At 49.0% G+C, this 14,190-nt stretch overlaps 1 protein-coding gene across 4 annotated transcripts in view; it reads right to left on the reverse strand.

Moving 5' to 3' along the window:
* tmem245 (transmembrane protein 245) overlaps positions 1–14,190 on the reverse strand; it is a 241,383-nt gene that overhangs the window by 132,764 nt on the left and 94,429 nt on the right. For all 4 annotated transcript variants that reach the window (XM_038797672.1, XM_038797671.1, XM_038797670.1 and 1 more), the window contains one exon: positions 2,360–2,491. In XM_038797672.1, coding sequence (XP_038653600.1) covers positions 2,360–2,491 — 132 coding nt within the window. The remainder of the gene's footprint in view (positions 1–2,359; positions 2,492–14,190) is intronic.

Consider the following 14,190-nt stretch of genomic DNA (forward strand, 5'->3'; position numbering starts at 1 on the left):
AGGGTTTTAGAAACTCCAAAGTATATTATGGAGTTCACCTGACCTGCGACTTTTTTGTGAATTTGGCTAGGATGAACACAAGACCCTGCCTTTCAGGTGTTATTCAACGGACTTCTTTGGCGCTTTTAATAAAAAAAAGCTTTATTCTAAGAATTTAGTTAACATTTGCATAAAGATACACGGCAAGAGTTTTTATCAACTACTAACATAAAGACCCCACACAGCCACAGTAATCTATGTATAACCCTTAATGAATTCCCCCTTAACTGTTCCAATTCAATAACAAAATCCGTAAAACCAGAAATCCCATTTTCAAAGGCGTGGCCCAGCACCCGGCATTCTTACTGTCTTTAAGACTTGTTATTGGTACTCTGTTCCCCTATTTAAACAGGTTTGAATTCCTTCCAGAAAGCAATTATCTCTTTTAGGTTACAAAGTAGTCTGGAACAGCTTTTAAATGAAGATAGAGAAAAACACGCCTTTCAACCTGTGCAGTTCAAACCAGTCCAAAACTCAAAGCGAAAGTAAAAACTCAGAGCCACAGCCCAGCTCCACCCACACAATGACATCACTGAGGCCATGTGATAAGACAAAAACTTTTCTTAAAGGAACACTCCCATGACATCAAGACCTGCCAGAAAGTACAAGATTTTGTGGCAATTGTAGGATTGCAATTAGGGAAAATGCGTATCAATCAAATAATTAATACAATTAAACAAAATAATGTATTCTCAACCTACAATGTGCGTAAGATATAGATTAAAGAAGTTAAGATTTGAAAGAGGAAGGCATAGGAGTCATAATGCCAATTGTCAAATGTAGTGTTTGTCATGCACTGCACTTAAAAACAGATATATATGGCATCCTAGCATCTGGCTATCTGATACATAAATCAACAGTGTACATAATAGGAGCTACATAATTGTCAAATCTTACTAGAATCTATCAAGCTTGGGAATATGTCTACAAGAACTTATATTGATATAGCACTTGTGGCAAATAAATGTCCCAAGATGCTTCACAGGAGCATTATAAAACAAAGTATGACACCAAACCAAATAAGGAAATATTAGGTCAGATGACCAAAGCTTGGTCAAAGAAGTAGGTTTTCAGGAACGTCTTAAAGAAGGAGTTGGAGAAGTGTAGCGAGGGAATTCTAGAGCTTGGAGCCTAGACATCTGAAAGCACAGCTACCAATGATGGAGTGGTTATCATCATAGAATCCCTACAGTGCAGAAGGCCAATCGGCCCAGCGAGTCTGCACCGATCCTCCAAAAGGGACCCCACCGAGGCCCACTCCACCTCCCTGATTTTTAAAAAGAAAACCCTTTCTATCATAGAATTTACAGTGCAGAAGGAGGCCATTCAGCCCATCGAGTCTGCACCGGCTCTTGGAAAGAGCACCCTACCCAAGGTCAACAACTCCACCCTATCCCCATAACCCAGTAACCCCATCCAACACTAAGGGCAATTTTGGACACTAAAGGCAATTTATCATGGCCAATCCACCTAACCGGCACATCTTTGGACTGCGAGAGGAAACCGGAGCACCCGGAGGAAACCCACGCACACACGGGGAGGATGTGCAGACTTCGCACAGACAGTGACCCAAGCCGGAATCGAACCTGGGACCCTGGAGCTGTGAAGCGATTGTGCTATCCACAATGCTACCGTGCTGCCCCTCATGTGGTCAATATTAGTTGCTTCACTGTGTTAGGCTGCTAGGATTAGCCACCGACTCATTGGACACCTCTTTTCTAGGTTCCCTGTAAATTTGTGTATTTATTTTGAATTGTAGTATTTTCTAAACCTTTGAAAACATTTGCTGTGTCAAAACCTGGCACTCCGAACCCAATAGCATTGTAGAAGTACCTTCACCACATAGCAGTTCAAGAAGGTAGTCTAATTTCCCAAGTCCAAATCCCAAGAACAAGTAAACAAGTAGTCCACACTTAGATGTATTTCTTTTTGAAAGCCTCGAGATTTTGTATTATAATGGATCATTCAATAAGTCACTTTTTAAGTAAATGCCTTATGATACTGAGTTGCTTTAACTGTCTCTCAATCTCTGCATTTTTTTTCCGTTACTACTGGGCCCTTACGACCAATAAGAAAACAGAAAGAAATAATCTGAAAAGAACAATTGCCAATTTTAAAGCTAATTTAAAAAGTAGCTAAGTGGACTATATAAAAATTACTAACAGTCCAAATAAATTATTTTCTACAGAACCTAAACTTATGTGTGAAAAGATTATAGGGAGGATTTTAAAACCATGCTGTTAAGGCGTTAGTGTCGAGCCCGGCCTTACTACAAATATAATGCCTCAATTTTTAAATAAGTAAAATTTAAGGTACTCACAGAAAGGAAAGTCTCAATGTTTTCATGAATGAAGGAAGCAACATCCTGCCAGTCTAAGATATCTCCGAGCCAACTATTTTGTCGATTGACAGTCAATTTGTGACCTTTGTGTCTTCCAGAATGGGTTACATTCTAAGCAATAAAGGAAAAATATTAAAAAGGAAATCGTCAAAATACATAGTTTTTTTTTCTTCCTTTGCTAATTTCAATTTCAATGCAAAATCTCAAAAGGATAATGGAAAAGTTATGTGATGTTGAGTTCTAAAACATTGTCAAAGTTCCAAATGAAAACGTATGAAAGGATAAATGGCTGGCTGAAGGATAATGTTTCATAGGGAAATAATGTCCAGGTTGGAGAAGTGCTGTGTGGAGGATCCCAGGAGGAAGAGGGGGCAATAGACGGAAATATGGGTGGGAGCAGGAGGAGGAAGGGGGGATGGAGGAGACATTAACAGATAGTGAGACAGAAAATCAGAGACAGTAGAGAGAATAAGAGACACAGCAACAAGAAAGCAAGTCAGCGGGGATAATACAAAGAAAGCAATCCCCAGCAAACAATTATTTTGTTGGCCATCGACAGAAGACAGTTTTGCAACTAACTAATTTCACTGGATTTACACATTAAGATTATTTCGATTTGACTTCCGGTGAAAGGGTGTGCTGAGCAGAGGCACACTAGGTGGCTCTCCTCCGAAGAACTAGAAAATAGGCTCTTTTAACCAAAATTAGCCCACAAAAATTGGGCCAAAAACATCCCCTCACTCTCAACACAAGGACAAGAAGAAATGCCGGGAAGCAGTAGCTCCAGAGGCCACAAGGAAATAAAAAGCTGCGACATAGAACAAGAGAAGCGAGCGGAGCAGTGAACCAGAGGTCTCCAGCCACACCCGGGCCCCAGCACCCCGCTGAACGCAATGATTGAGGGTCAGGATAACCGGTCGAGGCACTAAAACCTCAGGATCATGGGCTGGCGAGAGGGAACCGAGGGTAGGGGTCTGACAGATTACGTGGCACAGATGCTGGGAAACCAGTGGGGAGGGACAGCTTCCCCAACCCATCGAAGATCGACAGGGCCCGTAGGTTTCTCCGGCCAAAGCCCAAGGCTGGGCAGCAGCCACGGGCAAACTACATCGGTACCGGGAGAAAATCCTGCACTGGGCTAGACAAGTGAAGGCTTGCAACTGGGAAGGACACAAGATCTGGGTGTACCAGGACACTGGGGAAGACCTGGCAAAGCGCCAGGCAGAATTTAATAATGCAAAGTCGGCTCTCAGGAGTGAAGTTAAGTTTGGGATACTGTACCCAGCCAGACTTTGGTTCACATGCCATGGCAGGGAACATTATTTACAACCCCTACGGATGCTGGGTAAACAGCAGCGGGGTCAACGATGAGGCAGACACCAGAGATGCGGAGAATGTTAAAAGACAATTTGCGTGGGACTGTACTGCCTCGTTCTGAACCTGGGAACCAGAGGGCAGCAGAGTGCAGGAAAGGTTAAGGAAGACACAGAGGAAACATAATGGCAACAATAGGGAAGGGAGGCGCAGCAGAAGGGGAGAGGGGCAGGACCATGGGGGAAACAAAGGGACAAAGGAGGGGAAGGACTCTAGGCTGGCTACAACAGGCCACACGAGGTAACAAGGAACAAAATTACACCGGACACAGGCGCTTTGGAGGATTCCCAGGAGCACATCCACATTGCGTACACATAGTTGCCGCCATATTGGGTGGCCCCTGGACAAAGGGAAACACCCTGGAGCGCAGGGCCCAGCCTCATGGTGAGTATGATGACCGTGGCCATTTTTAATAGCCCCCTAGCAATAGGAAACCCCGGAGTGCAGGGATGCATCCTGTAGTACAGGAGCCTTACCGTAATAAACCTCATATGCGATATATACAATACAACAGTGGTGATTACCACATTCACCCCCTGCTAAAAAAAAATAGTCCAGCGGGGGTGGTGGAAGGCTATTTATATGCAGAAGCTTAACATTTTTGGAAAAGTTTACAAATTCTGACGATGGGGCGCCTTGATCCGTCGTTGCGAGCGCTGCAGTCCCAGTGGCGATGCTGGCGTCAGTTCGGTCGTCAGTGACTCCGGGAGCGTGTCGGCCTCATCTTCATCCCTGGGTGGGACCAAGGGGAGGACGGATCGTCCTGGAGTGGGGGCTGTGGTGGGGTGCGCAGGGGGGGGGGGGGGGGGGGGGGGGGGGGAGGGTGGGTGGTGCCAGGGGCGGGGGGGTGAGGACCCAGCTTGCGGAGAACAGGTCCTGGAGCTGCCAGCCACGTTGGGAGCGAAACCCCGGAGGTGGACTTCCTGTGGAAGGCAAACAGACGTTCATGGGGAGTTTAGTTAGTCGCAGTGTACAGGAGCAACTGAATGGAGTGAAGGGTGTCAGAGAAGACCTCCTGCCAGCGGGAGGCCGGGAGATTTCTGGACCGCCGGGCCAGCTGGACGGCCTTCCAGACCGTCCCATTCTCCCGCTCCACCTGCCCGTTTCCCGGGGGTTGTAGCTGGTCGTCCTGCTCGAGGCAATGCCCCTGCTGAGGAGGTACTGGCATAGCTCATCGCTCATAAATGAGGATCCCCGGTCGCTGAGAACGTAGCGAAGATGGTGTTGAGGGCTTTGATGACGGTGGCGGACATCATATCGGGGCATGGGACGACGAAGGGGAATCTCAAGTATTCATCGACCATGTTACAAGTACGTGTTTCAGTCGGTGGAGGGGAGGGGCCCTTTGAAATCCATGCTGAGGTGTTCAAAGGGGCGGGAGGCCTTCACCAAGTGCGCTCGCGTTTACACACCGCGCAGACCTGGCAGTCTCTGTTGATAGCCCTGACTTCCTCGATGGAGTAGGGCAGATTGCGGGCCTTTATGAAGTGAAAGAAAACGGGTGACCCCTGGGTGACAGAGATCGTCGTGCAGGGTCCAGAGTCGGTCCACCTGCGCACTGGCACATGTACCTCAGGATAGGGCATCGGGGGACTCGTTGAGCTTACTGGGGCGATACAAAATCTCATAATTGTAGGTGGAGAGCTCAATCCTCCACCTCAAGATCTTATCATTTTTGATCTTGCCCTGCTGTGTGTTGTTGAGCATGAAGGCAACAGACCGTTGGTCAGTGAGGAGAATGAATCTCCTGCCGGCCAGGTAATGCCTCCAATGTCGCACAGCTTCTACGATGACTTCTCGACGGAGGAGTGCCGTATTTCAGAGGCATGGAGGGTGCGTGAAAAGAATGCCACAGTCCTGCCTGCCTGATTGAGGGTGGCGGCCAGAGCGGCATCTGATGCATCGCTCTCGACTTGGAAGGGGAGCGTCTCGTCGACCGCGTGCATCGCGACCTTGGCGATGCCGGCCTTGATACGATTGAAGGCCTGGTGAGCCTCGGCCATCAGGGGGAAAGCGGTGGAGTGAATGAGTGGGCGGCCTGGTCCGCATAGTTAGGGACCCACTGAGCGTAGTATGAGAAGAACCCCAGGCATCGTTTGAGGGCCTTGGGGTAGTGGGGTAGGGGGAGTTCCAGGAGGAGGCGCATGCGATCGGGGTCGGGCGCTAGAACTCAACTTAGAACTACATAGCCGAGGATGGCTAAGCGGTTAGTGCTGAACACACACTTCTCCTTGTTGTAGGTTAGGTTGAGGAGTTTGGCGGTGGAGAAATTTGGCAAGGTTAGCGTCGTGGTGCTGCTGGTCGTGGCCGCAGATAGTGACGTTATCCAGGTACGGGAAGGTGGCCTGCAATCTGTACCGGTCAACCATTCTGTCCATCTCCCGTTGGAAGACCGAGACCCCGTTAGTGATGCTGAAGGAAACCCTAAGAAAGTGGTAAAGGCAGCCATCCGCTTCAAACGCAGTGTACGGGCGATCCGCCTTGCGAATGGGGAGCTGGTGGTAGGCAGATTTCAGATCCACCGTCGTGAAGACCCGGTACTGTGCAATCTGATTGACCATATCAGATATGCGTGGGAGGGGGTACGCATCGAGCTGCGTGTACCGATTGATGGTCTGACTATAGTCAACGACCATCCTGTTTTTCTCCCCAGTTTTCACAACTCCCACTTGGGCTCTCCAGGGGCTGTTGCTGGCCTCAATGATACCTTTCCGCAGCAGCCGCTGGACCTCAGACCTGATGAAGGTCCTGTCCTGGGCACTGTACCCTCTGCTCCTGGTGGCGACGGGTTTGCAATCCGGGGTGAGGTTCGCAAACTGAGAAGGCGGGTCGACCTTAAATGTCGTGAGGCCGCAGACAGTAAGGGGTGGTAGGGGTCTGCCAAATTTCAGGGTTGAGATGGTGAGGGTGGCGGTGCAGTACCCCCAGATCGCCACGGAGTGGGATGCGGAGGCCAGGGAGAATTTCTGGTTAATGGGGTGTACCCTGAGGGACCAACGCCTTACTGTATCGGGGTGGATGAAGCTCTCAGTGCTCCGAGTCTAGAAGGCATGATGTCTCGTGCCCATCGACCTTCACTGTCGTTGAAGCGGTCAAGAGGTTGTGCGGTCGGGATTGGTCGATCGTGATGGAGGTGAGACGCGGCTGGTCGGCTGCGGTTGCAGGCGATCAGCGGCCCGATGACGTGCCTGACGAGCAGGGGTCCTGAGGCGGGGAAGGCGGCGGCGCCCATGGCGGGTGGCGATAAAGATGGCGGCCCTACGGGCTGCACGTGTCCTGAGGCAGGCAAGATGGCGGTGCCCACGGACCACACGTGGGGGGGTGCAGGGACAATAGCGGCGATCGAGCGGGCCTGGCACACAGCAGCGAAATGTCCTTTCTTTCCACAGGTCTTGCAGAGTGCGCTCCGCGCCGTGCAATGCTGCCGGGGATGTTTTTTGTCTGTCCGCAAATGTAGCACTTGGGCCCCTCGGGGCTGGTTGGCTGCCACGCGGCGCAGGCCTGGGGTTGGCTGGGGGCTGTCGCTGGTGGGGTCCACGATGGGGTGTTCGCTGGCAGGGTCCACGATACCCAGGAGGGGTGGGCCGTGCAGTCGGGGGCATACGCCTGTACATTGCGGGAGGCGACTGTGAGTGAGATCGCTAGTTTCTTGGTCGCCGCGAGGTCGAGGGTGGCCCCTTCTAAGAGGCATTGGCGGATGTACGCCGACCCTATGCCCGTAACGAACGCGTCTCTAATTAGAAGTTCAGAATGTTCAACGACCGAAACGGCCTGGCAATCGCAGTCCCTCGCCACGCTAGAAATATTCCACAGACTCGCCGGGGAGTTGATGCCGCGTGGACAGGAGGTGCCTGGCGTAGATTTTGTTGATCCGCTGAGCGTAATTCTCCTTCAGTAGCGCCATGGCCTCAGCGTAGGTAGGCGCGTTCCGGATGAAGGAAAAGATATCGGAGCTCCACCGCGTGTACAGGATCTGAAGCTTCTGTACCTCAGAGTGGTTCTGTCGCAGATCCGATGTATGCTTTGAAGCAAGCTAGCCAACGTGCAAAGGCCGACTTGGTGTTGTCTGCTTAAGGGTGCAGCTGCAGACAATCTGGCTTGATGCGGAGATCCATCGATGTAAAATCTCTGCATAATAAATTGATGCACTATCAATTACAACGAGACGAGAGTAGAGTGTAATCGAGGCTTTATTACGCAGCGATGTGCAGCCTCCCGCAGCTGCTGCCGAAATGGCTGCAGCTCGGAGAGCCCACACATTTATACTCCGCCAACTTGACGGAGCCAGCAGGCAGGGCTCTACCCTCGTACCTGTAGTACCGTCTGCCTATCTCCAATATGGAGTCGACCAGCTGTTGCCTTACCGTAATACACCTAATATGTGGCGATATGTGGTGATATATACAACAGTGGTGACTACCAAACATCCACATGGTTGATCCCAAAGGAGGCGCAAGGGGGGTGGCCTCCATCAGAATAGTCTCCTGGAACGTCAGGGGACTTAATGTCCCAGTGAAAAGATCCAGTCTTCGCCCACATGAAAACAATGAAAGCCGACATAATCTTCCTCCAAGAGACGTACCGGAAGGAGAAGGATTGACTGTGGGTAAGAAAGGGTTGGGTGGGGCAGAAGTACCATTCATGTTATGGGACAAGAGCTAGGAAGTGAGTAGCCATACCACTACTAAGTAAGAGGGCCTCATTTACCGCGATGTGGACGGTTAAGGCCCCACGGTGACGGTACGTCATGGTTACCGGTGCCCTAGACGGACACCAGTGGACCTGGTGAACATGTACGCGCCCAACTGTGACGTCACGGAATTTATAAAGAAGACCATGGCAGAAATAACCGACATAGACACCCACAGAGCAATCATGGGAACGCGGGGACTTTAACTAGGTACAGGAACCGCTGACGGACAGGTCAAATCGAAAAACGGACGAAGATGGGAAACATGGCAAGAGAACTCTGGGGCAGCACGGTAGCATTGTGGATAGCACAATCGCTTCACAGCTCCAGGGTCCCAGGTTCGATTCCGACTTGGGTCACTGTCTGTGCGGAGTCTGCACATCCTCCCCGTGTGCGCGTGGGTTTCCTCCGGGTGCTCCGGTTTCCTCCCACAGTCCAAAGATGTGCAGGTTAGGTGGATTGGCTAGGCTAAATTGCCCTTAGTGTTGGGTGGGGTTACTGGGTTATGGGGATAGGATGGAGGTGTTAACCTTGGGTAGGGTGCTCTTTCCAGGAGCCGGTGCAGACTCGATGGCCGAATGGCCTCCTTCGGCACTGTAAACTTGGGACGTTTATGGAGAAATGGGGGCAGTGGTTCCATGTAGGATCATGCATCCAGGGGAGAAGTTTTCATTCTTCTCACATGGACACAGGGTCTATACCCGTATCGACTTCTTTGTGGTGGGGAGTAGGGTGCTTCCAGGGACAGTATATTCCACGGTCGTCATCTCCAACCACGCTCCACACAACATGGATGTGAGGTTGGAGACGGGCCATGCCCAACGCCACCCATGGAGATTAGACACAGCCCTCATGGCCAACAAGGTCTTATACGGGAAAATATCACAGGCCATAGACGAGTACTCAACTAACAACTGGAACGGGGCGGTCTCACCCTCCATGGGGCTACACAGTAGCACAGTGGTTAGCACAGTTGCTTTACAGCGCCAGGGACCCAGGTTCGATTCCCGGCTTGGGTCACTGTCTGTGCGGAGTCTGCATGTTCTCCCCGTATCTGTGTGGGTTTCCTCCGGGTGCTCCGGTTTCCTCCCACAGTCCAAGGATGTGCAGGTTAGGTGAATTGGCCATCCTAAATTGCCCTTCGTGTCCAAAAAAAGGTTAGGTGCGGTTACTGGATTACGGAGGTAGGGTGGAGGTGTGGGGTGCTCTTTTCAAGGGCTGGTGCAGACTCGATGGGCCGAATGGCCTCCTTCTGCACTGTAAATTCTACGTTCTATGTTCTGGGAGTCTCAGACGGTTGTGATCAGTAGAGAGATTATTGCTTATAAAGCACACAGGGACAGGGAAGAGGGTGGACAGGCAACAACTGGTCGACTCCATATTGGAGATAGGCAGGCAGTACTCCGAGGCCACAAATGTAGAGCTTCTGGAGGAGAGAAAAAAGCTACAGATGGACTTTACCCTGCTCTCCACCAGGATAGCAGTGCACCAACTCCGCCAGACACAGGGGACCCTCTATGAGCATGCAGAAAAAGCCAGAATGTGATGATGACCCATCCGAGGAGAGAACACCACAGGTGATCATTTCCCTGGATGCAGAAAAGGCCGTCGACAAAGTGGAATGGAAATACCTCATTGAGGTACTGGAGCAGCTTGGGCTGGGAACAGGGTTCACCTCCTGTACAACGACCCATGACGAGCATATGGCCCAACAACACCAGCTCTAAATACTTCCAGCTGCACAGGGGTACAAGGCAGGGATGACCGTTGTCCCCGCTTCTATTCGCTCTGGCATTTGAGCCATTGCCAATCGCCTTCAGAGTGGCGAAAACCTGGAAGGGGGTCCAGAGGGGGAGACAGGGGGCATAGACTTTCATTCTATGCGGATGACCTGCTTCCCACATCTCAGACCCACAAGGCAGCATGGACGGGATCATTAAGTTCCTGAAAGAGTTTGGTGCTTTCTCAGGCTACAAACAACTTGAGCAAGAGTGAAATCTGCCCAGAGAACCTGAAAGGGAGGGCAGAGCTGGAGGGACTGTCATTCAAGCAAGCCCAAAGCAAATTTCGTTATCTGGGGATCCAAATTGCTAATGATTGGACACAGATCCACAAATGGTGGAGAGGGTGCAGACAATCAATATGAGCGTGCTACTGTAAGGGAATTTGTACTGGATATTGTATGAGTTAGGTATGAAGTTCAGAATCATAGGTTTTAGTGAAATGATAAAGTAGATTTAGGTGAAGTATTGAGATGAGTATGTAACCTAGGGTAACCTCGTGTGACCTAATGTAATCAAGTATAGTTAATATACCTCGTGTGACCTAATGTAATCAAGTATAATTAATATGATTAAAGCAGCAGACCCAGAAAAGTAGTATAGCATTTACTAATTAACAAAGACAAATAATAGTCACTTGGGAGAACAATGAATACGGCTCAGTGGCTCAACTTAATGGTTGACCATAAATAATGGCCATAAAAAGACAAGAATAGAGTGAGCATGTTTTTCTGTACATTCGGCCTAAGTCAGCAAAACCACGATTGTTTCACAAGCAGGGAAGTTTACACAGGAACAAGATAAGGACAAGAGTTATAACCACCATGGTTTAAGAAGCAAAGAGAGGAAATAGGGAGCGACCAATCTCGAATGGGACAGATAAAGGGCCAACTAAAAACAATGGTGGCCAAAGCAAGGACAGATTGGAAAGCAAGATAAGAGGGCTGTAAAGTAAGATAAGAGTTTGAGATATGGAGTTGAAATGTACATAAAAGACAGTAAGCCCTGAGGCTCTTCGGATTGTTCCGGACATCCCAGCTTTGTTTTTTCTTGTGCTAGGAAAAATAAAGTTCACTGCTTGAAAGATCGCTTCTCAGACTCTCGGTGTTTTAATCGGTACGAACAAATTGTCGTCCTGGGGAACCACGACAAAATTGGCGCTGCGGAGCAGGGTTGGTGAGAGATCGCCCAGAAAAGCATCTGGAAGGAGTGGCGGAGGCGAAGGTCCGACCGGGGCTGGACATCCCAAAGCCGGCATTCTGACAACAAGGTAAGCAGATTTGTATTGCATGTAAATCCTTGTTGTCGGAAAAGGGATCTCGAGGCCCGGCGCACCCGGCTCTTTGCTGGTCCTGGATCTCCCCAACCACAAAGATATCCTGCATAACTAAAACCAAATTGTGTAAAATAGTATTGAGAGACTGAGTCTGATCTGAAGAGTAGAGTTTTGTATGCAAAGCGCACTGTAATACTGTATTGTCTGTGAGTGGGTAAAAAGTGAGACGGGAAAAAGGCCGAACGCTAAGGTAATGCAATTAGGTTAAGTCAACCGGTTTGGAGCGGGTTTTTCCAGGTTACGACTTGCCCAGAAGAGAGTAAGTGTGGGAAAATCTGCCAGTCCAAACCTACCCAGGACCTCGGGTAAGGGACGTCAACCGAGAGGGAGAGAGATCAGTGAGAGATCGCTCTCTGACCTAATACGGTAGTCAAAAGCACAGGAGGGGAATCTAACCCCGGAGAGGGGGATTAACAGCTAGAATAGAGAAAGTAAAAGACCAATTTGAACAAACTGGTCTGAGGCAGCAGCGTGGAGGACAGAAATAAGAAGGAGAGTCGGAACACAGGTAGGGTAATAACTAACAACTTGGAAAGGTCACACTGACAAAACCGCCTAGCGGCGAGATTGGTACAATCGGTTGAGAAGGAAGATTAGTCAGGGGGTTAAGAAAGGATAATAACAGAAACGGAAGCAACACTGGATTGGGGAAAAATTACACATATAACTAACTTAGAAGAGGTAGAGAACGAGTGGCCGTATGTAAAATGGGAAAGAATAGCCGATAGGAATTGGATAGACGAAATAAACTTGGAAACTCTAGAGAAATTAATAAAGGAATCTGATCGATATAGGGTTTCTATACACATAGACGAGCAAGTAAAAACCTACTACCCTCTAGCCCGGGAAAGGAAGATAGTGCCGGGACAGGGGACTACGGGGAAGTGGATATCGGGACCCCGGTTAGAGTTACAGATATTGACAAGGGAAACCCAAGGTAAAGGTAAACAGGGGACTGAGCACGGAAAAACAACACAGCAAGTAATAATCACTGTGATACCTAACTCTGACGGATTAAGTGATAAAAATTGTGACAGTAATCCAAAAAGACGAGTAATGGCACACAAAGGTAAAACACCAGTGGAAACATTAGGGGATAAGTTCCCAGCCCTCAGGGGAGATATAGAACACGTCTCTGAAAAATGGGCCAAAAGAACAAGTAAAACTAATACACAGTGGCCGGAGGAAGGCACATGGTGCGTAGAGAGGTGTGAGGACCAGAAGGGAATAATAAAGAACTATAAAATAAAAGATAAATCTAAGAAAAGAAAGGAGAAGCGAGAAAAAGAACTAGAGATACTGGCATTGTTTGAAAAGGAAGGGAGAGAAAGGAGAAGGGCATGGAGGGAAGTATGGATGCAAATGCCAGTGCAACTTCAGGAAAAAGCAAAATTGGAAGATCCAAATGTAGCCCCGCCCCCATACTCAGAGGAACAGGGTTCCACGGGACTGTACCCAGTTATATCAGGCACGATGAATTTTGAGGGAGTATTTGACACAGAAAAGGTGACGAAGGAAGAATGGGCACGAAGGGAGTTAGAAAAGAAACAAGGTGTAGAGGAAGAGGCTAAGAAAACAGAAGAGGAGTTGAATGAGTTAAACCAAAGGAGAAAGCAGTTGGAGGAAGAAGTAAATGTAATAGACATTTTGGAATGGGTAAAGACGGTAATGAAAAAGGAAAAGGAACGAGACGAGGAAGAAAAGAATGGTAGAAGAAAATGTGAGTGGAAAACAAGTCATGATCCTTGCGAGGGTGAAAGTAAGGCGTCACAGGAAAAAATAAAAGAAAAGAGAGTCGAAGCCAGCAGAGAGGAAAGAGAAAGAAAAAGAAGCATAAAGGAAACATGTTGGCAAGGGCAAAAAGAGGCAGACAGACGAGAAGTGGGGAAAGCATGGAGGTGGAAGTACCCAGAGAGAATCGAGGGAGAGATGGAAGGAGAGACAGAAGAAAGTAGTGACGACGAAGGGGGACAATCAGTGTTAGGGGAACAAAGAAAATCGACACGGGTAAGACACCAAACTGTAAAGTTTCCAGATAGGGAGAAAAGAGGGAATAAGATGTTCCCGGTGATTCTGAAGGGTGGCAGACCGCAGTATATCCCTTGGTCAGGTCAGGATTTGCCTAATCTAATTAATGAATTACCCAATATTTTGGAAGGAGCTGGAAGGTGGATTGGACAGTTGGAGGCAGGAATGGTGGGAAAAAGGATGGCACTGGGTGACATCAAAGCTCTCCTGACAAAGGTGCTAGGAATGGACCAAATGGCAGAAGTAATGAGACGTGCCGGCATCCCGACCGCAGCTTATGACCCAGAGGTAGATGGGACACTAATGGACCCGTACCGACAAGACATCTGGCAGGCACTGAGGAATATGTACCCCAATCGAATGGATGTAAAAACCCTAAGGGGAGAGCCATTGGGTGAGGAGGAGAATGCAGCTGTGTATGTGGAAAACCAATTAAAAAGATGGAGAAGGGACACGGAGAGGGACATTCTAACAGACCCGCTGACCAACTCCATGTTCCGGGCTGCAATTCTAGAGGGCCTGCCAGTCTCAGCTAAGACAAGACTGGAGGATGTGGTGGGCTTGGACTCAAAAAGCTACCAGGAGTTTGTGGATTATGTTG

This window comes from Scyliorhinus canicula, chromosome 5 (genome assembly GCF_902713615.1).
Source record: "Scyliorhinus canicula chromosome 5, sScyCan1.1, whole genome shotgun sequence".
NCBI classification, from domain to species: Eukaryota; Metazoa; Chordata; class Chondrichthyes; order Carcharhiniformes; family Scyliorhinidae; genus Scyliorhinus; species Scyliorhinus canicula.